The following is a 23,109-nucleotide window of genomic DNA, read 5'->3' on the forward strand; positions in this document are numbered from 1 at the left end:
CACTTGTATTAGCAGACTGGGGTGGAATGAAGGAGGGTTTTTGTGGTGGAATGTGATGGCAGCATCAGGACAAAGGGATAGAATGTCAAGGCGTTTAAGTGAAGATAAAAGTTCTCTCCACAGCGCATTTAAGTTCCAGTACTTGGTTTTAATCTTAACCATGCTAAAAATGAGCCTCTGGGTATAGGTATTACAGTCTTACCCCAATTCTTTGTGCCCCTGACATGAAGGGAGAAAACTCTTTTGTGCTTTACCTGACTTCACAAGATGTTCTGCCATTGCAAAGATTGTGTGGTTTTCACATGGGGTGTGTTTTTATGGAAGGACTTTGGAGAATGTGGTGGTAAAGTAGGATAACTTCTACAATAAAAAGGATTTGTTGAAAAGACACTGTATCTTGTAGAAAGGTAAATTTAAACTTTATAGATACCCACTGCCCTTATTCTGTCTTTTTCTCTGATGACGTCTCACAGTCATGCTGTGGTGTCTGAGTGCTTCCCAGCAGTGGATTACATAATGGAGCTGCCCACGGGATTTAATTTTTCTGCTGATGCTGTTTGTACCTCAGAATGATAGTTTAAAAACCTATTGAGAGCTGAAGCTGACAAACAGCATTTGCTTATATTAAAACATGTCTAAAAGCTCACAGATAAATTTTTGGTTTAACCTTTGCCAGTGCAAAGCTGGAGTTGTTCTGTTGGAACCAGAAGTTAGTGCATGTTTTCCTTATCAGCAGAGAAAGCTTAAAAATGGACAGAAAAATCCATAGTTGAGTATAATGAGGAGGGAGAGAACTCAAAATGCCTTCCTGATGGAGACATTAGACTGGTAAATTGTAACAGCTCAGCAAAAATTGCTGTCATCTCCTAGATTCATAGGCTTTAGAGAAGGATTATTCCCTGTTTCTGAAAGGCTCTTGGAACATCATAAGTGGTGATGACAATGACTTGGCTTGCCACATCTCTCAGGTCAGAACTGCCTGTGTCTGCATCTCAACAGAGTTTTTCTGTCTCTGATTGCCTACATCTGTTTTCACAGCTGGATTTGGTTTGCTGTGTGTGAGCTTCCCTGTTCTGGCCCAATTCCCTTCACCCTCAGCTTCTCTCTTTAACCATGAGTTGGAAGGTGACGCTGTGCTTCTCTCCTCAGTGACTGCACATCCTCGGCACGCCGTGAGCAGAAGCGGGAGCAGTACCGGCAGGTCCGGGAGCACGTGCGGAACGATGATGGGCGGTTGCAGGCCTGTGGCTGGAGCCTCCCAGCCAAGTACAAGCAGGTAGGGACCATGCTCTGGACAGGCTGAGGGGGAGGTGACTTTAGTCATTGACATTAATTTAGAGGTACCATGTGCATGTTTTGTTTGTATGATAGTTGTAGGCACAGACCAAATTAATGTTCTGTTTATCTCCACCAAAGTCAGTAGAAGGACATCCTCTGCATGAAAATACTGAAACTGAAAAGCACGTTAAACCAAAAGAAATTAAACTTTTCCATCCAGAGTCTAGTTCTTTTTTTTTTTTTTTTTTTTTTTTTAATTTCCTTTGTTATAATTGGGCTGGAACATTAGTTATTTCATTTATACTTTGAGAACTATAACAATCATTTAGTGTGAAAAACAAATGCAGTTTGTGCCCACTTCTTCCCATCAGTAACACAAAATCAAACAGTATCAGCCTTACTTGTTGGGTTATGATGCATTTCACTGGTCAGAGACCCCCTGAAAGGGAGGAGCCTGGCAGCATGGCTTGGAAGTTTCAGGCCATAGAATCATAGAATCATTAAGTTTGGAAAAGACCTTTAAGATCATCAAGTCCAGCTGTCGATGGAAGGTAATGCTGGTGTCCTGACTCTTTGCAGGGAGCATCCTTTCTCTATCAGCAGGGCAATGTGTAACCTCTGTTGGCCATCACTGGGGCAGTGATGACTGTGAGATTGTCTCTTGAGTGCACTGCTCTTCTCCCCTTAAGTACTCTGTTTCACAGAAGACATGATAGGAAGCCTCAGCAGCAGCCACCTCTGATTGGTTCTGCCACACTGATTCCATCTCTCTTGCCATATCCCAGTGTTTGCAGCTTTATACTGTCTTTTTTGTCTTCTCTCCCCCTAGCTGAGTCCCAATGGTGGTCAGGAAGACACTCGCATGAAAAATGTCCCTGTGCCTGTGTATTGTCGCCCACTAGTAGAGAAGGACCCAACTATGAAGGTATGTTGCTTCTGGTTACCATGCAGTCCAGAAAGGGGACATGAGATATGCAAAGAATTTGGGTCACTAAACCTGCAGTTTTTACAACAATCTGAATTCTTCTGACATTATAGATTCCGAATTCTATCTTCCACTTTCTTTTTTTGAATGGTGGTTTCTAGTCAATGTAGGAAAAAGTATTTTATGACACAATTCTCAGCTGGTTCTGGTTGCTGGGTCTCCTGCTGCTCTCTGACATCGTTTGCTTTTTTGACACAATTTATTAACAACAGCAACATTTTATGCTTCTAACGCTTTTGCTAAGACTCCTCAGGGTGTAATGCAAACCAATATAAAAATTCATGAAAATGAGCAAGTGAAAGTAAAAATGCATTTCATCACTCCTTAAATTCTACTGTTGACCAGAATTCATTGGTAACAGGCCAGTATTATCTGGAGTAAATTTTTGTGAAGCCATGTCTATCGATACTAGAATATTTTGAGTAGAATTGCAGATGGGCATAAGTGGTCATGTGGGCAGATGATAGACTTATCTGCTGTAACTGGTTGTTTTGAAATAGCCAGTTTGTCACTAATTCATTCAGAGATTATTTTTAGAAATCATCCTGATGGTTAAATTGTAAGAAAATTTTAATGCTGTTGTTTCTAGAAGGTTCTACATGTGATCTTTAGATAATGTTCTGTGCAGCATCTTTCCCTTAGGGTTTTGGATAAATCTAGTGTTTGTTTCTGTAGCCCTGTTCCAAGTATTCTCTTAAAAAGCTCCCTGGAAATAACTCATAGGAGATTAACTGGATTTGATTTCAAAAAACTGCTTGTGTGGGAGCTAAACCAGCAGACTGTTTTTCTACACTTCCAGAGATGGGGCAGCCACAGGCTTCCCTGGGCAAGCTGTGCAAGGGCCTCACACCCTCACAGGGAAGAATCTCTTTCTAATGTCTCATTTAACCTGCCATCTGTCAGTTTGAACACATTAAACATCAGCCATGTCCTGGCTTGCTTGTGACTTTAGTCACTTGCAGTGACTAAAAAGGAGTGATTTTGCTGGGTACAGAGATCCTTTGTCTTACCTGCATCAAATTGGATATCTTCTAGGAGAAATTGTCAAGATCTGGTGTTTACAACTTAATGTTTTAGATGTTTGACATTTGACAGTTCTCCACAAAGGTGCCTAAATTCAAAGAGACCACGGAGCCTGCAGAATCCTTAGTTCAGATTCCTGCTTCTGTTTCTTAGCTGTGGTGTGCAGCTGGAGTCAATCTCTCAGGATGGAGACCTTTGGAACAGGAGCCTGGGAATGGGCAGAAACTAGATCCTGGGCGTGATCCCCTCACCTGTGATAGGGAAGTGGAAGGCGAGAACAACAAAAGTAACCATACATCTCCCGAGAAAAAAAAGGTCAGAAAAGAAAATGGATTTTTTTCCTTCCGATGTTTTTTGTTATTTCATTCCTACCATACCCCTTCTCTCAGTACCTTTGTACTGTGCCATAAAATGCTCTTGTACTTGTGGGGCAGTGCTGTGGTGTTCTGGCTCTTCTGTAACTTTGGGTGTGATTTGGGACAAATCATCCAGTATAAAGTTTTCCAACTTTTGCTTTTGAAACGTTTGGAATTTTGAAAAAAATCCTTATAATAAGGGCAATTAAATGCTTGATGAGGTTGCTAGGAAGATTATATAGCCCTCATAATTGTAAATTTAAAAAATAATACATTTAGGCAAAGCTTTGTTAAAGGAACAGAGAGTCTGAGTCCATTTGGGCCGCTTGAGATTTAATCCAGTTCCGGTTTTTAGTAGTCTTAAATGATTTTTTGTTTTTCTCCTATTTAAAGAACCAAGCTGTAATTTGCAGATAATAATACAGTATTTTATCCTATCTGGTTTGTAGGGTTTTTCTCCACACCTGTTTTACACTGCTGCCTTATACTCTCCTAAGACCAGCTTGCTTCAGTTGATCAGTTGTGGGTGCATCCCAGACTCACAGCATTCTGGATGAATGAATATTCAGTGACATTTGATATGACATTTGTCAGACAAGTCAACAGAGAAATTAGTGGCCATATTGCTCTTGGAGCATAAGGAGTCAGACAGGCTCTTTGGCCAGTGCTCTGGATACTAGTGCAACAACATGAATGGAATCAAATTAATAAAAATAAAAACTAAAATATAACTGATTAGACAACTATATAAAATAGAAAAAAATTCTTATATAATTTTACTATAGAATAGAATGTATAATTTAAAATAAATTACACCATGTGTAAATGTTGCCAAGCATTGTTAGGCTCAGATTGATCCAAGAGGAGCGCTGATTGTGCCTGTGTGTTTGCTCTCCCAAAGGCAAAGGAGCTCCATGAGATGGATGCCACATCCAGCCGTGTCTGGATCCTCACTAGCACGCTGTCAACCAGTAAAGTCGTGATCATTGATGCCAACCAGCCTGGCACAGTGGTGGACCAGTTCACTGTCTGCAACGCTCATGTGCTCTGCATCTCCAGCATCCCCGGTGAGTGGGGCCCAGGCTGGGGTCTGCACAGGGTCACCTGCACCACTGAGGAGTGACAGACGTCCTCACTTGGGAACTGGAACTAACCCTTCCGCCTTCTTATGTTCTGTCATTGTTCCCCAAAATCATAACCCGGATCTTGCCTTCCTGTAGGACCTTTCTCTGGAGATTCCTCCCTGTTCAGGGTTCAGTAAGTCATTCATTTGGTACACAAACAGTGTTTTTTGGAAGCAGGAGTGAGCCTTGTCTGGTGTGGAAGGGCTGTGTACCTGCCTTGGATACTGATACTAGGGATGAGGGGATCTGCCATGGATCAGGCTGCTGATGGATGCTGTGGTGCCTCTGCAGGGTGGTGAACCCCAAGGATCAGAATCTCCCATCATTAGGGTGATCTCAGGAGTACAGCTACATTAACTTAGCAGTGACTGCTTGATTTATGCGAGTACCTGTTCTTTTATCTTCAGCGGCCAGTGAGAGTGACTATCCCCCAGGCGAGATCTTCCTGGAGGGGGATGTGAATCCCGAAGAGTCAGCTGGAGCAGATGGTGTCTTGGCAGGGATCACGCTGGTGGGCTGTGCAACCCGCTGCAATGTGCCACGAAGCAACTGTTCCTCGCGTGGGGACACACCTGTGCTGGACAAGGGACAGAGTGAGTTTTGGGATGTAAAACTTAGTGACATTTCAATTACAGCTAGTCCTGTACGAGCTCCTGGTGTTACAGCCACATCCTCCTGTCCTCAAGTTAAACACTTCAGAGGCCTCCAGAATTCTGTTTTTATGATACAGGAGTACCAAAGGCCCTTTTGATACATTTCTTCTTAGAGCCCTCCTTTTTTCTCTGATTCACATGCTGCAGCCTGGTTGCAGGAGTCATACAGGAGAGTATTCTGGGCAGATGAGATGTTTGCCCTGCTACAGGTGCTGCTGTTCTGATTGCTTTGTTCTCTGAGCCTTGGGAAGCCAATTAAGCTCACATGCAAATCATACTGCTGCCCTTGCTGACTCCATACTGCAGTGACAGCCATGGAGTCCTTCCAATGCTGTGCTGTGCTAGTCACAGATTAGGCCTCACCTTAAAATAGTGTCTGTTTCCCATCCAGGCAGAAGATGCTGGATGAGCTGCTGTGTTTGTGGCACAGGCTCAGGGCTTGATTGAGTTTGGCAAGGAAAGATAAAATAAAGAATTGACAGCCTGATGTCTAGATAGTTAACTCACCAACTCATTCTCCAGCATGTCTCACACTGTTCATTGTCCTCTAGGTGAGGTGGCTCCTGTCTGCAACGGGAAGATCAACCAGTCTCAGTCGACCGAGGAGGCAACAGAGGCTACAGAGGTACCGGAGAGCAGCGCTGGTGAGGCAGAGCCGATGCAGGCCCGGCCCGGGCCCCTCACCGAGCACGTGTTCACAGACCCTGTCCCAGCCCAGGCACCAAGGCAGAATGGGTAGGTGGGCTGGGGTCAGAGTAATGGTTCTGTTCTGTTACTAATCAGTTCTGTTTTCATAAGCTTTGTGATAAGAGAACCAGCCTGATCTTCTGATAAAGTGTCAGACTTCTATCCATTTTGTCCCCAAGGAGTATTACAGCTGGGATAATAGGGAGGCAAAAAATGAAATGAAAACAGACATGGCTCAGCCTACAACTGACTGAGTCAGCTGTTAAAATGCAAATATTTGACCTCTCACTATGAATTTAGACCTGTGGTTAAGGCAGATCCTCCAAAGGATGTGTACACTTCATGTTCTTACTGAAGGAGCTTACTCATATGTGTGTAGAAATGATGATTGATTTATTCTAGTAGTACCTCCGATGTGCTGTAACAGTAACCAAGAAAGCATATTCACCACTCAAAAGTTCTTGAGACAAACAAGGCTGATGTGATGGCCTTAAGAACAGGTGGAAGTCTTGGATACAGATTGTTCCTGAATGCCCATGTTGTTCTAAGTTGTTTCTGTTGAAGTTGGAAATGAACAGAGAAAATACTGTTTGTGTAATAGTCCTGCTAAACAGTTAGGGTCTGTAGATTTGAAGTACTTGTTGTTTGTAAGGGGAGGAGGAAGGAAATAGTGTAAATTGCAGATTTGCAGTTAAAAACTTATCGAAGAGCAAGAAGTGATTTGTGTCTTCAAGGGCCCATACCTGTTTGTGGCTGCCAGGCTAGGTGGGCATTCTGTGCACTGCTGCTGTTAAACCTCTAACATTGTTCTTTTGCCTCTTCAGGGAGAATGGGCAGCTGAAGATGGAGCCCAGCACAACACTGCCAGATCAGGAGTCAACCGGGGATGCTGGGACCTGCACCAGTGCCGCCCCCACCATGTGGCTGGGAGCTCAGAATGGCTGGTGTGTTCCCCTTGGGTTGGCAGAGCTCTCTCTGTGTCACCTCCCTGCTCTGGGCTCTATTTTTCATGTCCACACACCTTTTGTTCGCTGCTTGTTTCTGGAGAAGGTTTTCATTCCTCATTTCATTGCTCAGCTCACCATAGTCTCAGGGATTTAACATCACTTTCTTACCTCACCTCCACCTTTCCTACCAGAAGAGAAGACTCAAGCCTGGGCAGGCTGAAGGTGTGGGCCCTGCTGCTAACCCTCCCCAATTTGTTCTCTCTCACAGGCTTTACGTGCACTCAGCTGTGTCCAACTGGAAGAAGTGTCTGCACTCAATAAAGCTGAAGGACTCTGTGCTGAGCCTGGTGTAAGTGTGTGTTCCAAGGGTCCTGGAGGAGAAGGTTTGGGGCTTAAGTGATGCTTTGGAGTGGGTTAGCAGCTCTTTCTCACAGACTTACAGAATCACAGAATACTTTGGGTTGGAATGGACCTTAAAGATCCTCTTGTTTCAACCCCCTGCCATGGGCAGGGATACCTTCCACTATCCCAGGTTGCTCCAAGCCCCATCCGTATTCCCAGCCTTGAACACTTCCAAGGATGTGGCAGCCACAATTTTTTGTTTCCTTTCCGAAGTGCATTGTTTTGTGAGAGAAGTTTCTGAAGGTTTTTAAAAGTTATGGGAAAGCCTCATACCAACCGTTTTCCTGCTCAGTTGCAGTCCTGACCCAATTCAGTGAATACATGACTAGCAATATCAGGAGAAAGTAAGTGGGGAGGAGAAAGGCAAAATTTCACTGAGGGGTAAATTAGGGGGAATTAGTTGAGATTGATGGTGTTTGTATTGTGAAGGAGAAGAATTTCCTCAACAGAAAATTTACAGATGTGATGATCTTACTGCAGTGAAGGTTAAGAGGTGTGACCTCTTGCAGGATGTTCCTGCAATGCTAAACTGACTGGGAATTGTGGAGACTACATAAAGATGGTGTGTGTGGATGGCAGGAAGAGTTTTTTAGTCCCTCACTTCTTTGGAGTTTTTATGTATTTACTATTCTGTTATTTCAGGCATGTGAAAGGGAGGGTCCTGGTTGCTCTGGCAGATGGAACACTAGCCATATTCCATCGGGGAGAAGGTAAGACTCAATGTAATAGAGAAAACAAAACTTGGCTAAAAGTGTAGCAGTGGATTAAACACTACCGAGGTGAGAAAGGAAGTTGCTGGCTGCTGGAGTACAAACACCGAGTTAAAACATAGCTATTATACACTAATCGCTATCCTAAACCATCTCAGGTGTACTGTAACACCACTTCCTGAGCTTTTCTGAACAAAAATGTGTGTAGTTGCTGTGTAGCACATGTGGAGTAAACGTGACACTTTTAGGTCATGTTTTATGCTGTGCAGTTGTTTGAGGTACACTTAGTAAATTCAGTTTCTGGTCCTCTTCACTGCTGTGGGTTTTGTTTCCCTGTGGCTTGAGCAGTTTCTTATCTGTGTTCACACCTGACAGCACATGGGGAATTAGCTAACTGTGACAAATGTTGGCATATGAAGAACTTAGTTATTCATTGAGTAGCAGTTCATTCAGCAAGCAGAAAGATAGAGATTTCTGGGCTTGTGCAATTCAAGTTTTGGTTCAGCCTTTGTCATGAGCTCAAGCCTGACCACTGACACATCAAAATTGTTCCCATCAGAAATAAGATAAAGCTTCATGACATAGAGGCTTCCTGTCTGTGAAGGACACAATATCTGCCTGGTTAGTTAAAAATAAGAGTGAGAGAAGGGAGATCTGATTCCCTCTTCTGGATTTGACACTTTGGGGGAATTATGTTGTAGGTCTGTGTTGTGAGGAAGCCTCACCACAAGGACTGTATGGCCCATTTCCTTTCAAGTTTTTCTGCATAGTCTTGTTCAGCTGTCTTCCCTCTTCTCCCACTGGTTTTGTTGTACTTATTAGAGAAGCCTGTTCACTTCATTGCTATAAAAGATGTTTAAATTGGCCTGATTTGAGCACTGTCAGGCACCAAACTAAACTTTATCTAAACTAAACATTACGTATTTCATAAGTGTAAGGCTGTGCCTGAAGCAGGAGCCATGAGAAGGTCACAGACATAAGCAAACTGAGCATTTGAGTATCAGCTAAGCCTGTATACCCAGATATATAGAGAAAGGTAGAGGATTCTGTTGTATGCTCACATGTCATGGAGGAGATACATCTTTCCACACTTGTTTTTCACCTCAGATGGTCAGTGGGATCTCAGTAATTACCACCTGATGGATCTTGGCCACACTCACCACTCCATCCGCTGCATGGCTGTGGTCTATGATAGAGTCTGGTGTGGCTACAAGAACAAAATCCATGTTATCCAGCCGAAGACAATGCAGATTGAGGTAAGAGAGCACATGCATGTCTGTGCATGCACACACTTGTGTTGGATTTATTCTTACAGCTGTTCTCTGCTGCAGTGTGTGAAATTCAGAACCTTTGGGTTGTCATTGCTGACTGCAAGACCAAGACTGTCAGTCTGGGTTATGTTATGATCTAATCTGCCAGGGGATATTTATTCCTTCCTCCCTTTGCAGAGCATAATTCTATCAGTAAGTCTAAACTGACAATTTTCTTTGCCTTTACTAGGGAGTCTATGAGACCATGTACTGTCCAAACATAGGTGTTTGCTTTACAGTGACTCTTCACTTACAATCTGAGGCTTCTCCATCTGTAGGCATTATGGCACAAAGGAACAGTACAGTTAGCAAGCCCCTGGGATTCCACTAAGGAAATAACAATGTTTAGAGCCTTTTGGGTGAAAATCTGTACAGTGGTGTTGGCACAAATCTGAGAGTGCTTGAAATAATTCTAATTGAGGAGAAAAGAAGTGCTGGATCTGAAGTTCACATTAGTGAGCCAAAGCAGTTTGATCTTTGGAATTTATCCTGGAGTTGTGTGTTTTCCTTTTCTACCAAGTACACTGAAAGCTCTTGGCTTCTAAATGTTCTTGCTCCTGAAGTGGTCTGAAAAGACCATCAACTCTGCAAAGCTGCCATGCAGCTGCTCAAGCAAAGGATTGTGTACAGTAGTGAACTGCTGGGGTCAGCTGGCATTAACGCAGCTTCTCCAAGATCTTTGGAACCCAAACAAGGGATCTCAGTTGAGGAAAATGGAATGTATGTACATATGGAGTATAGATAATGGCAAACCTTCTGTGAGCTCATGTTGGTTTATTACTGCAGGCCTGGGCCCTAGGGTGTATCACCGTGTCCTGCAGCCATAGGGAGGAGGAGGAGAGAAGATCCAGCAGGCAGGAATTGTGCAGCAAGATTGATTTATTTAATTATTTTACAAACCTTTTATAGACTTTTTTCTTCATAGTCTAATTGGACAAAGGATCAGCCCCCACCTTGGGGTGATTGGCTAAAATCCTAAAAACATCCATTGTCAAAATATTTTTCTACTATACCATAAACAAGACTTTGCAAGGTTGCAGGTGGCTTGGTTGTTTACATACTCTGCTACCTCTTCTGTGAGAGAGAAAAGTCTCTCACGGACTTAGAAAATAGCAAGAAAATCCTCGCTAGCAGCATTTTTGTATCTACATTGGTTCACCTATTTCAGAAATCCTTTGATGCCCATCCTCGTCGGGAGAGCCAGGTGCGACAGCTGGCATGGATTGGAGATGGAGTGTGGGTTTCCATCCGCCTGGACTCCACGCTGAGGCTCTACCATGCCCACAGCCATCAACATCTGCAGGATGTCGACATTGAGCCTTACGTCAGCAAGATGCTCGGTGAGGGTCTGTTGCTCACTGAGCTCAAGGCAGAATTTGCCCAAAGCAGACCTTGCCCAAGGTCATCACTGACTCCCCAACTCTCATTCATGCTTCCTAGGCACTGGAAAGCTGGGCTTCTCTTTCGTGCGGATCACGGCCCTGCTCATCGCTGGCAACCGCCTTTGGGTGGGCACCGGGAACGGTGTTGTCATCTCCATTCCCCTGACTGAGAGTAAGTGACATTTATTGAAAGTACTCCTGCGTCCCCCCTAAAAAAAAGCAGCTTTTAGGTGTTACTTGTGCAGCATGGCAGGTGGCTCAGGTAGGCTAATGCCTTCCTGACATTTGACACCCTTTGATCATAGCCATGTTCAGGGTGAAAAGCCCAGAGTGTGAGCAGCCCTGGACCTTGACAGAGCAGAGTGATGTGAACTGATTCTGTAGCTACTGTGAAACAGGAGAAACAAAGTTTTGGGAATTGTAGTAAGTCTTCAAAAGGAGGCCATGGGGTGAGAAGTCATCAGGAAGATCTCCCTGGAAATTTCATTTTGGCATAGTCATCTAAATGTCTCCATAACAGTCTTTTCCAGAAACTGATCTTAGAAAAGCTCTGTTTACTCAGATTAGGGCTCAGCTTTATCAGTCAAGTAGAAATAGGTATCCTACACCAAATCCAGCCTGGTGAGGGGACCCAGCAATAAGAGTAAATAGTTGAATCTCTGGAGCTGCAAGTTTAGTTGAAGCTCTTACTAGTCCTGTTCTGTACCTCTGCCCATCAGCATCTTATTTTGAAGAGTCTTATCCAGATCACCATGGGGAAGTAGGATTTGAGGCTGATTGCAATTGCTTTCAACAGAAAGCAGCCAAATGTATGTTTTTTCACCAATGCTCACAGGAAAGCTGAGAAACAAACACCTCTTGTATAAAAGAAGCAAACCTCTTGTAATCCTCCTGGAAGTCAGGCTTGGAATGGTCTCCTCTAAGGGCAGTGAAGCTGGATGTGCCTGGGGCTGACACCAGGAAGGCAGTGAGACAGTTCTCTTCATAGATTGCAATTTTGGTCTTGTTTCTGAGTTCCTTTCTGAAGCCCATTCTGTCTTAAGGCTGCTGTCCTTGTTCTGAGTTAAACTTTTTCCCTGCTGTAAACCAATTGCTTTATCTTTCTGCGTTCCTGTAAAAAATGTGGTAAGCAAGAAAATCTCACTAAAAATGTAGCAGTGGATCCTTGTGACATGGTCCCTCTCCCACCTCAGATACCTCATCTGTCCCTGTAAGATAAGAGCAAAGTGAGCAAGAACAGTATTAGTACAAACTCATAGGAGCTTCTGTTGTGGTTTCTCTAGGTTTTATACTATTTTTGTTGCCCCCAAATTATCTCCCAGTAATCACCTTTTTCTTCTCTCCCATCCTGCCCATCACTTCCTGTGCCCCTCTGTGTTCCCACTCCCTGCCTGTGCCTAGCTGTAGTCCTCCACCGCGGCCAACTCCTTGGGCTCCGGGGTAAGTCCACTGCCTCCCCTCCACAGCTGTCGTTCCTTTTGCGCCCATCTCCCGCCCTTCCATTCTGCCATTCAACTTCTCTCCATCCATTTTTCCTCATCACTCTTCTGTTTTAAGTTGCGTTAGAGAAAAGCAACCAGAGACAATCATGTAAATATTCTCATTTCCCATGGCTCTAAACAATTTTTTCCATCTTTTTGTTGATCCCTCTGGTTTTTTGTGTTAAGAGTAATTACTCTTCGGCAGTGGTTTCCTTACTATGGTAGGCCAGTTTGAGATGGGGACTGGAGAGGTTCATTCGTCAGAAGCAGAAAGCAGGAGCAGAGTGTTCTTCCAAGGTCTCCTTTGGTTTTCCAAGGATGCTACTTTCATCAGTTTCAGGCCAATGGCAGGTGGTGCTGTGGTACCTGCCACCTGTAAGTCATCAGACAAGATGTTGAACCCAAGGGGACTTGATAAGCATGAAGAATTGCTTAAGTTTGTGCCAGTTAAGGCAGGGTCTGAGTTCAAATTCATGCTTTTCCAGTGTCAGAAATTAGAGGGGCTTTTTTCTCACTCAAAGACATTCACGTGGCTGTACAGATGCATTATCAACACGTCTCCTTCTTTTAAAGTATCTGATATTAATTGCAGTAAAAAAGCCAGATACTATACACACACTGACTCTGATTCTTCCATCAAAGTATTTGTACCTGTCCCACCATCCTGGCCTGAGCCTGATAGGGAAAAGTTTCTTTTGTCCAAGTCATGTAACTGAAATTCAGCCCAAGTTAAACCACAGAACTACAGATAATTAATGAAGCAATCAACCTCTCTCACAGAAAAGTGAAAGCTGCCTGGTTTAATATTGTTCCTGTTGTACTGTTGTGGGTGTGTGCAGAAGGAAAGCATCTCCCACCCTGAGCTTGGAGCACTGGTCTCTGTTGCTTGGTGAGTGGAAACTGTCACATTCTCGGAGCCTGGTCACGAAGGATGCAGGCCCCTGAGCCCTCCTTGGAAGCTGTGGATGGTGAACATCTGAAAGATGTTCATTGCTGGAGTAGCTGACAATCTGGTGTCATGGTTAAATCAAGAAATGAGGAAGGATCTCACTCCACTTCTGTGATGGCTTTGAGTGGGCTGAGAGGCTTCACCACACCCAGAGACTGCTTTCAGCAGCATGTGTGCTCATGACTGGGCATGAGCAAAGGACTTGACTTGGAAATTGAGCAACGTCACTAATCCAGAGCAGTTATTCTCCTCCAGGTGCCCTCTGGGGACAGTGGACACTTTGGGTACCCCGTCAGCTATGAAAGATCAAGGTTGATCCTAGGACAGCAGGTTATTTCTGGAGGCTGGACAGAATCACTGCTGGTGACACCAGTCTAGCTTGCCTCAGTCTGAAAGAGAGGGACTGTGTAATCTGGTGTGTTCTCCTCCATCACATCACTCATACAAGGCCTTTAAAGAGACCTGCACCTTTAAAGGTTTTCCTTCACGGCTCATGAGTTTTCTCTTTGACTGAGTCCCTTCTGTAAAGGGGACTCAAAGCTATCACTGATGGTGTTCCTGCTCCCTGTCCCCAGCCAACAAGACTTCACCAACCTCTGGAGAGGGCAGTCGCTCCGGTGGGGTCATCCACGTGTATGGCGATGACAATAGTGACAAATCTGCCAGCAGCTTCATTCCCTACTGCTCCATGGCTCAGGCACAACTCTGCTTCCATGGCCACCGTGATGCTGTCAAGTTCTTCGTCTCTGTGCCTGGTAAGGATGTGCACAGCCCTCCCTCTGCAGGGGCTTGTGCCTCCATCCCTTTTGTAGTAGGGGCTGGAGCTGGTCTGTAGCAGACTAGGGTCCAGGCCATGGCTGGCACTTCCTGTGGTTTACACATCTGTGTTTAAACTGGAGTGACGGTCATATTTGACTAGCAGAAGGAATTGGTCTGCCCAATGCGTTAGTGTGCGTGTGAACTGTGTTGGGGCTGAGCAGAGGCACCGACAGCACTTCTGTCCTCTCCCAGGCAATGTCCTTGCAACCCTGAATGGGAGTGTGTTGGACAGCCCTTCGGAGAACCCCAGCACAGCAGCCACTGAGACTGAGGGTCAGAAGCTAAAGAACGTCCTGGTGCTGAGTGGAGGAGAAGGGTACATCGATTTCCGGATTGGTGAGTGCCCTTGGTGGGGGGCATCTGGAAAGGTAGCAGGTGCATAGCTGTGGTCATGGAGTGAGGCATCACTGTTGGTGGGGAGCCAAAGCAGAAAAACCCTGCACTGTTTCTCCTGCGTCAGGCTGTGAGGGCTGATACGGATTTTCCTTGCATAGCACAAGGCTGTCAACCTGTGCCCTGTGGCTGCAGTGCCACACGACTGTATTGATGCCTACAAAATCGAGAAACAAAACAACACACTTTCAAGACAATATTAATATAGGAAGTATTATACAAGCAGGTCTTTAGTTGGAGGCCTCCAGGTGCAATATACGCATGTGATACAGGACTTCTACGTTTTTATAAGTTTAATAAATTAGCATATTTAACAAATACTGTCCAATTAGAAGAGCAGTTGGTTAGGTAATTTTCCCCGGGTTCTGCCCCACTAGAGTTGGTCCAAGAGCTCTGCCCCACATTTATTATGTTTATGATACATGGTAAAAAGCAAGATATCCTTGGTTGACTAAAGAGGCAAGACTAAATAGTATTTCAGGAATGTGTTAGAAGGTTAGCTTGTTACTGTTCTAAAATGTAGGGGGAAAGGGTAGGAAAAGTACGGGGAGTTACAGCCATGCATTAGCAATCTACAAAGCTACAATTATTTGAAAAATACCATAAAACAGCATCAGTATGAATGGCTTTGGAAAGAACAAACCCATCTGTGCCACTGGTTCCAAACATTGCTGCCCCACTATGATCACCCATGGTGCTGTTGAAGGTGCTCTGTGTGTAAAAATCGGCTTCCCTGAAAGGAAGGGTGATCTTTGCTGCTGCTGGAGCTGGTTTGTCCCATCCATGTAGTCCAGTTTCAGAAAAAAGTGGTATTGCTCTAAATGTTCTCCAGGCACAGAGAAAGATCTCAGCTCAGTGTCTGTTATCAGACTGCTGGGACTCTAAAAGGTGTATTGGCCTCTTTGGAGTATTCCAGAGCAGCGCACTATGGCATTTTCTTTCCTGCCACTTTCACTATCTGTTTTCTCTCTTCAGGGGATGGGGAAGATGATGAGACAGAAGAGAATGCAGGAGATGCCACCCAGGTGAAGCCAGTACTTTCCAAGGCTGAACGCAGCCACATTATTGTGTGGCAGGTATCATACATCCCTGAGTGAGAATTCCTCTTTTCCCATAATAAGTGTCCCTCCTCCCGCCTGAATGCCAAGATGTACATACAGAACGCCTGCATTATAACTCCTGCTGGAAACTGACCCTGGACAACTGCAACGGCTCCTGCCTTGGACTGTGACCCCCTTGAACCTCTGAACTTGCAGCTTTCATCTTGGGCCCGTATGCTTTTGGCGTGGTTAGATTCTTGTTCTGCTCTGGAATTGGCGTCTACAAGGAGAGAAATGGCAGTACATCATGAAGTGAGCTTGGAGCCAGAACTGTGCAAAACCTTTGCCCACTGTCAGGAGGGACAGCTGGAGGGGGGTGGCTCAGGTTCTTGGGCAGGTTGCCTCACTCCCACCTGCATGAGAAAGAAGTGTGTCCCCAGGCATTCCCTGCGAAAGCAGTGATGGTGAATCACTTCTGCAGCACCCCAGCAGAAATCCCTTCTAGTTCACCAGTAGACTCCTCATCTTACCCTTATTCACCCTTAAGCACAGAATAACATCCTCTGGACTTAGAGTAACCAAGGGTCCAAGGAACCCTCCAAGGAGCATCATGGTTTTGGCAGCACTTCTGCTGTGGGGCTGGAGAAGGCAACAGCACCCTTACAGAGGGGATCACGTCCTCCATCTTTGCAGGGAGAAAGTCCCTTCTGCTGCTGCTGCCTCAGCAGTCATGTGCTGGGTGCCTGTGTGTGTGTCCCAAGAGGATTGTTTGGTGGGCTCAGATGGGAGATGGGTGTTTGACTGTAAAGGCCAAACAGCCATAGTAGCAAAGAGGTACTGGAACTTTGCTTTTTTAAGACCAGAAAAGGCAATATTTTTAACCCTCCCTTCCAAAAATGCCAGACAGTAAAGAACTCCTGAGATCATTCTGAAAGCTGGTTATCTCTGCATTGCATTTGGTGGCTTTTAAAACACAGGCAAGGGCAGATGGTGTTGATCTGCTCTGAGTTCTGCACTAACACATTGAAATTGCCTTATCTCAAGGCTGTGTCTCTTTTCGAGGACCTGCTGGAAGGAGATCTCTTTTCACAAAGACTTGGAAAACAGAGACTTGGCAGTTGGTTAGGAAAGACTGTACAGGTGCATTCAAGGCTATGTCTCACCTGATGTCACACAGAAAAAGGAATTGAGGCTAGATTCCTGACATCTTTTACCTAACATCACAGGCACTGACTGTGCTAGTAAGGAGTTTGAAAAGCTGCAAATTTCTGACTCCTGGAAAAAAATGGACAGCCCCCAAGAAAAGCGGTGATAGCCCCTTCTGTCTAAGCAATGCTGAGTGATTACAGATGTGCATCCTGCTTACAAAAGAAGCACTAGAAAATGGGGCCAGGGAGAGTGGTTTTGAGCTCAAGATGCAGAATATGGAAGTTCCGGGTGTAGAGGCAATGGTGCGTTCCCCTTTCTGACAATGTCCCACAAGGACAAAATCTGTGTCCCTTGAACGCTCTTTTCTGGGTGTGCAGGACTAGGGCAAGTTGCATTTGTTAGAGATGAATTTGGAAGCTCCTGGTGGTCATATTGTTTCTTCCCTGACCTGTGCAGCACTCCAGGGTTCACAGAGATGTCTTTATGGCAGTATGGGGACAGCTGGGCAATCCTCCATCTCCTGGAAAGCTCGCTGCTGTGTCCTGTGCTTGCTGCCATGGACCAGGCTTGCAGGTCCTGGTGTGCTGCAGGGATGCCATATTCCCAGGGGATGCTCTAACATGTGGCATCTCTCCTGACACAGCAGCACCGAAGCCATTTTTGTATCCACAGTTCAGGAAAGGCTGGGGTATACATTTCCCCTGCAAGAAGGCAAGAGACCTCTTTGGTGAACAGAGGCCTCAGCCAGCCACAGGGGTGCCCATGCTGCGTGTGAGCAGTGCTGGTGACACACACCCACCACACCACTCCTCCCCAAGGCAGGAATCCAGCTAGAGGGCATCTTCCAGATATCTGTGTACTGGGCTCTGCGTCTGGCACGAGGTTAAGGGATACTTGGAGCCACCACCTGCATGTTGGGGGACCTTTCACCAGGAACATTTCACTGGGGCACTGCTGACTGTGCCAGGCTTCTCATTCACTTTCGCCATATGCTTTCTGCTAGGAAGACCTCTTTCGATCCCAACACAGAGTGCATTGAAGTTAACAATATAACATCTAGAGCACAGATTCCACTGTCGTGTAGTAGTTCATCAGTTAGGGCCAGGCAAACTTCAGAATTTGGGCTAGTTGAAGGGGAAAAAAAAAAGTCCTGGTAGGGTTCAGTTCCTTAGCTCTGTCTTTCATAGGAAAGTCAGAATTGCAACATTTGTACCGCTGACTGTTCTGTATCTGGTTTGAGCAGTTGAAGGGACAGCACTCGGTCTCCTGTCACCCACTGGGCCCTAACAATACGAGGAAATCTCCCATCAGGTTCCTTTCCAGCTCAATGCCATGTTTTCCTCCAAGAGAAGCACATGGCCCAGAGGGGCAGCTGCAGGGGGGAGACCCAGCCTCTGCTGATAGCTCCTGTGGCCTTGGGTGGCTGCGGGGCATCAAGGTGTGAACTGACTGGCTTCAGTACGCTTCTCTGTCATATCTCCACTGTGATGTATGTAAAGTATCTTGTATGTTACAAAAGGATTTTAAAAAGTGTCTTAAGGCCTGTAAACTCCGCTGTTTGGTCTGAAGATGGCATTCTGTAAAGAGCCTGCTGTATGAATACGTTCCCGTGCTTTGTCCCCTATGCTATCAACAACAAACCGTATCTGTTCTGTATGTAATAAACATGTTAACATCAGCTTGGGCAGCGCACTGTGTTCCTATGAAGGCACTGGGATTGCTGCTCAGTCTTTAACAGGACACTTGCAAGGGTGGGAATGCAGCTCAAGTGTTTTCTGTTGAGCAGTTCAGTGGCAAGAAATGAGATGTGGATGGTTCACAAGGCCGGAGCAGAAGGGGCTGGTCCAGCAAGCCACAGTGCAATCTGTAGTTTGTACCAGCAGCAGAAATAAAAGGTGGAAATATAAGGTGAAACAACTTCAGAAATACAAGCTGGAGCAGAGAAGCATCCACCTGCTGGCTTGCTGCAACTTTAGTCAGGGTGGCCCTTTCAGGTGAACTTCCAGGGATAACACATCAGGTCAGTTTTCAACACTGTACAGGGTGGCACTTCACAGCCATCGGTGACATCAGCATCATTGAACTGCAGGAAGCCCCTCAGTCCCAGCAGCACTTGAGACACCTTCATAGTTGTTTTGTAGAACTGCATTGGTTCAAGGGCTGGACATGGCAATGTGCAAGGGAACCATGTCCTTAGGAGAGGAGCATCTTCTGCCCCGAGCAGGGAGCCTTCTTAAGGCGAGTCACCTCCATGACCAACACACGCACTGTGGTGTGGCGCAGGCCAGGGTGTCATACAACTGGCAATGCCTCTGCAGTTAATGGAGGCACCTCAACAATGAGGTTTGGAAACACATGCTAGGATCCATCCTGAACCCCTGGGGCTGCACCCTTCGATATGGCCAGGAGTGGTTTGAGCAGGGCCCTGGGTGAAGTACAGCCATGTCTGGTACCCACCAGGGTGGCTAAGGAAGCAGGTCACTGCTGACACTGCTGACAACAATTCCCCCATGTTGGTAAACGATCTGTGAGGTAACATACAAGTTTGGGAGGCCCATCAGAGCTCACAGCATGTTCTGGGCATGGAGTCCAACACATGGCAAACAGGCTGTGCAGCTTCCCAGAAGGGACCTTCACTATCAGGGCAAGGCTCCCAGGCTGCCCAGGGCTCTGTGAGAAGACACCCATTCCCCCAGGTGTTATAACTGTGAGCTCACCAGCAGGTCATAACTGTCCTGATCGGTGCCACCTAGACCCCCATCTGTACCCTTTCCTCCTATGTCCCAGGAGCCTCATTTAAGCACAACCTGGGGTCTTCAACATGCCTGTAACCGTGTCTGTCTCTAGCTGCTCCTGGATAGACCCCTTGGACCCAGGGGGCTGGATCTCGACTACAACATCTTCAGAGATCCTTCCTCACCCAAGTTGTTGGGTGAGTCTATGCCTTATCAAGTCTATCTGCTTTTGTGCCTGGCTTGGCTCCCTGGTATACCCTGGTCATGGGTCATTTCTTGCCTTTCTGGGACTGCTGGGGGATGCTGTGACCAGCACTTGGCTCTGCCCCCTGTGGTCAGACTCTGTGTGCCCCCTCAGGGAGACACTTCCTCTGCTCGAGCTTTGTTCAGATCCCGGCTGTGCAGGACAGAGGTCTAGACTGTTCTACCCATCCCATCACAACTACACCTCCCTCCCAATCTTCCTTCTTCTTGGTTTGTGTTCAGTAGTACCTCAATCACAGGAAGACAGAAGCTCAGCTCAATGCCCAGCAGTGGAGGCTATGGGAATCAGACAAACTACCTTCCAACTACAGCAGCGGCCATGGGAAGGCTCACAGCCTCAAACCATGCCTTTAACAACACTCCTGATTGTCCCTCTCCTGGATTCTCCCATTCCTTCTGCAGCCAGAGGAACTAGATCTGGCACATGCTCTGCAGCGCTCCTGCCACAACAAGGCAGGCTCAGTTCTTCCCAGACTCTGCTCCTTGTCGCAGGACCAGCTTTTAACTCAAAAGAAAAGCCTTCCTTCTTATCCCATAGCATCTTAATCCTTCAGGGGCCGCTGGTGAGGAACCCTATGGAAATACAGGTAGCCAATGTCAATCTGTGTGCTCCTGCCTGATGATAGCCATTTCCTGCTGGCTGGGGCCACATGTTCCCAGCCTCATCCAGGCCACACACACTGGGTGGAACAGAGTCCAGTTTGTGCTCTCCCTCACTAAATCCCTTCAGGCTATTTGTGATTTCAGGATGCTGCAGTAAATGGAACACAACCTCCAACTACCTGCTGACACAGGAACTAAACAGTTACTTCGCAGGGAACTGATCAATAAAGCTGGACAGCTCTTGTGCTCCCTCCAACCACACCCAAACCAGACTCTCCAACAGCCTCTGACACAGCAGAAGCATCCGCAGCCACTGCAAGAGAAAAGATCAGAACTGTGCTCAGGAGCTGCATGTTTTAATGTTCACAACATGCTGCCCTGGAACAGGGGTCATTTACAGTTGGCTTCAAATGGTTAGAGCCAATCCCACCTCCTTTGCATCACCAGAACTAAAATAATTTCTCCTATCTCTTGACAGCCATCTTTGGGAGTAAGAGATGGATAGCTTTGGATTAGCTCAGTATTGAAGTCATGCTCCTCACTTCTTGTTCACTGCCTTCATATGCAAGTAATCCAGATCATTCTGCAGTGTTCAGAGAACTAGATGCTGTGCCTGAGCTAATGGCTCTGCATTTGGCCATCATGATGACCTCCAGGCATTGAAAAAAAATTAATGAGTTTTCTTAGAACTGTGCAGTAGAATTAAGAAAACATTTATTTCCATTTGCAGATACATTTTTTCACAGCTCTGTGAAATACTGTGATATTTGCAGTCATTTTTCTGTGATTCATGCAGGACCCCAGTTATGTAAAAAACATTATGCTCCAAAAAACTGCAGCTGGCTGACTGGAGCTGTGTATTTAGAGACTATCCAGGGAACCAAGAAGATTCCTCTGCTGACTGAAACCAAAGTTATGGAAAAAGAGTCTGAATGTATCTGCATCTTCCCTTTCAGATGACGTGACTGTACGGGGCTGAGGAGAAAGCTGGAAACATCCTACCACAATGGGCACAGAGGGGCTCTGTAAGACTCCTGTGCACTGGGCTTCTAACAGGCAGTGAGAGCACATGGGATGCTCAGGACACAGAACAAGTCTTTATACTGGTGTCCCTGTAGCTTTTTTCTTTGCCTGCTCTTGGGGAGAGGCCAGGACCGTCTCCAGATCAATAACTGGCTCTTCCATTATTGGTTTTCCCTCCTTCTGCCACTGTGCAAGGATCATGGCTCGGAGCAGTGGTGGGTAGGGCAGGAACCGAACAGTCTCCTCAGGCACTGGGGTGAATTTCTTGAAGGCCTCCTCCTCGTGTTTGGGCACCATACGCCAGTCATGGTACATGGCTTTGTCAATCTCCTTCACCTCCTCTTCAATTTTGCCTGGGAAAAGATGATGAACACCAGTGGGCAACACCATCACAAGCATCTGCCTCCAGGAAACACGGCAATTGTTGACTCTTTGGCACCCAAAATACTACAACAGGCAAGAGGAAACAGAGTTTTCAAGGGCGGGACAAATTATTCCCTGTTACACTATGGGATCTCACTTCAGTCCTTGAGAATCAAACCAGAAACAGGCTGGAAGGACAACAGGCAAGATGTTCCAGCCCTGTGGGTGACTCCCTCTCTTAATTTAAAGTTTTGCTTTCTCTTTCTCAAGTTCCATTTCCATGGCTAAGGAACATGAGTATTTTCTCCCTACACTGATCAAAGCTTCCCAGAAAACTAAGTGTTAAAAATGCTCAACAACTTAAAAACCTTCGAATGAGTACTACTTCAGTAATTCCAGTAAGGGAAAACTGTATACTTAATATAAAGCAGCTCTAAAAAGGAAAATTCACTCATGCAACTCCAATCATTAATTTAAAATTCCAGTAACACAACCTACTTGCCATTGCACTTTTTCCTTTTTAGTGACAATTTTAGTTGGAATTACCCTCATGCTCTGTCTTGCTTTGAAAGTCTCAGAATACTCTGTCAGCTCATCTAACACGCTTTTAGTGCTGCTGTTCCCCAAGGTCATACTGCACTGGCTCTCCCACAGTATTCCTTGGAAATATATTCTGAAGGGGCTAGACCATAGCTTTTGAAACGCGGGGAACTTCTTTTCCCATTAGAAGATCTGAGAAAAACAAATTTCCCAGGCAGGGAGGCCGCGGTTTCCTTGCCACCCTCACGCACCCGGTGCTCTCTAGCCCTGCTCCCATGTGTGGGAAAACGAGCCGGTTTTACCTTTGAAGGTCAGGTAGCCCCAGGCTCTTCCATGGTCCATGTTCTGCAAAGAAAAGAGGAACCTGTTGAGGGTGGGTCGCGGCGGGGCGGCGGGCGGCAGCCCCGCAGGGCGCGGCGGGGCGGCGGGCGGGACGGGGCAGGTACCTCGGCCGTGTAGTCCGCCTTCACCTTGGTGATGACCCAGTAGCAGGGCTCGTCGTGCGCCCACAGCCAGGACTTGCGGGTGACGGTGCGGCCGACGCCGAAGCGCGGCAGGCGGCAGAGCAGCGCCAACAGGCGGTTCTCGTTCCGCACGTCCTCCCAGGCCCGCACCGGCAGCCGTTTCTGGGTCAGGGGCCGCCGCATGGTCTCACAGTCCACGGCGAAGCGCTGAGAGTCCCGCGGCCGATCCTTCAGCGCCCGGTACTCGCGGATCTTCTTGGCCATGGCGGCGATGGGCCGGTGCAGCTTCTTGCGGGTCATGGCGGCGGCCGAGGGCCCGGAGCCGAGCGGACCCGAGCACCGCACCGGCAGCCGCTCCTCCCGCCTCTCCCGGAAGCCGCGCCGGGCCCCGCGGAAGTCACCCCGCCCGTCCCCAGCCGCAGCGGTCCG

The 23,109-nt window shown here is 46.5% G+C and overlaps 2 protein-coding genes across 31 annotated transcripts in view; one reads left to right on the forward strand and one right to left on the reverse strand.

Moving 5' to 3' along the window:
* The window catches only part of MAPK8IP3 (mitogen-activated protein kinase 8 interacting protein 3), a 73,404-nt gene extending 55,038 nt beyond the window's left edge, over positions 1-18,366 (forward strand). For 27 of the 30 annotated variants that reach the window (XM_048321407.1, XM_048321408.1, XM_048321411.1 and 24 more), the window contains 16 exons: positions 1,150-1,276; positions 2,108-2,203; positions 3,440-3,601; positions 4,544-4,709; positions 5,174-5,359; positions 5,971-6,154; positions 6,931-7,050; positions 7,322-7,402; positions 8,098-8,165; positions 9,273-9,421; positions 10,644-10,815; positions 10,916-11,029; positions 12,259-12,297; positions 13,863-14,042; positions 14,299-14,442; positions 15,475-18,366. In XM_048321407.1, coding sequence (XP_048177364.1) covers positions 1,150-1,276; positions 2,108-2,203; positions 3,440-3,601; positions 4,544-4,709; positions 5,174-5,359; positions 5,971-6,154; positions 6,931-7,050; positions 7,322-7,402; positions 8,098-8,165; positions 9,273-9,421; positions 10,644-10,815; positions 10,916-11,029; positions 12,259-12,297; positions 13,863-14,042; positions 14,299-14,442; positions 15,475-15,596 — 2,110 coding nt within the window. In that variant the 3' untranslated portion in view covers positions 15,597-18,366. The remainder of the gene's footprint in view (positions 1-1,149; positions 1,277-2,107; positions 2,204-3,439; positions 3,602-4,543; positions 4,710-5,173; positions 5,360-5,970; positions 6,155-6,930; positions 7,051-7,321; positions 7,403-8,097; positions 8,166-9,272; positions 9,422-10,643; positions 10,816-10,915; positions 11,030-12,258; positions 12,298-13,862; positions 14,043-14,298; positions 14,443-15,474) is intronic. The other 3 variants (XM_048321417.1, XM_048321437.1, XM_048321436.1) reach the window with 1 other exon arrangement.
* Positions 18,367-20,987: 2,621 nt separating this feature from the next.
* MRPS34 (mitochondrial ribosomal protein S34) lies at positions 20,988-23,069 on the reverse strand. The gene is made up of 3 exons (XM_048321445.1): positions 22,663-23,069; positions 22,519-22,561; positions 20,988-21,666 (listed from the first exon to the last, which is right to left on the reverse strand). Exons 1-3 carry the CDS (start codon positions 22,978-22,980, stop codon positions 21,389-21,391), a joined length of 639 nt encoding a protein of 212 aa, XP_048177402.1. The 5' UTR covers positions 22,981-23,069; the 3' UTR covers positions 20,988-21,388.
* Positions 23,070-23,109: the final 40 nt, after the last annotated feature.

This window comes from Corvus hawaiiensis, chromosome 16, assembly GCF_020740725.1.
Source record: "Corvus hawaiiensis isolate bCorHaw1 chromosome 16, bCorHaw1.pri.cur, whole genome shotgun sequence".
NCBI lineage: Eukaryota > Metazoa > Chordata > Aves > Passeriformes > Corvidae > Corvus > Corvus hawaiiensis.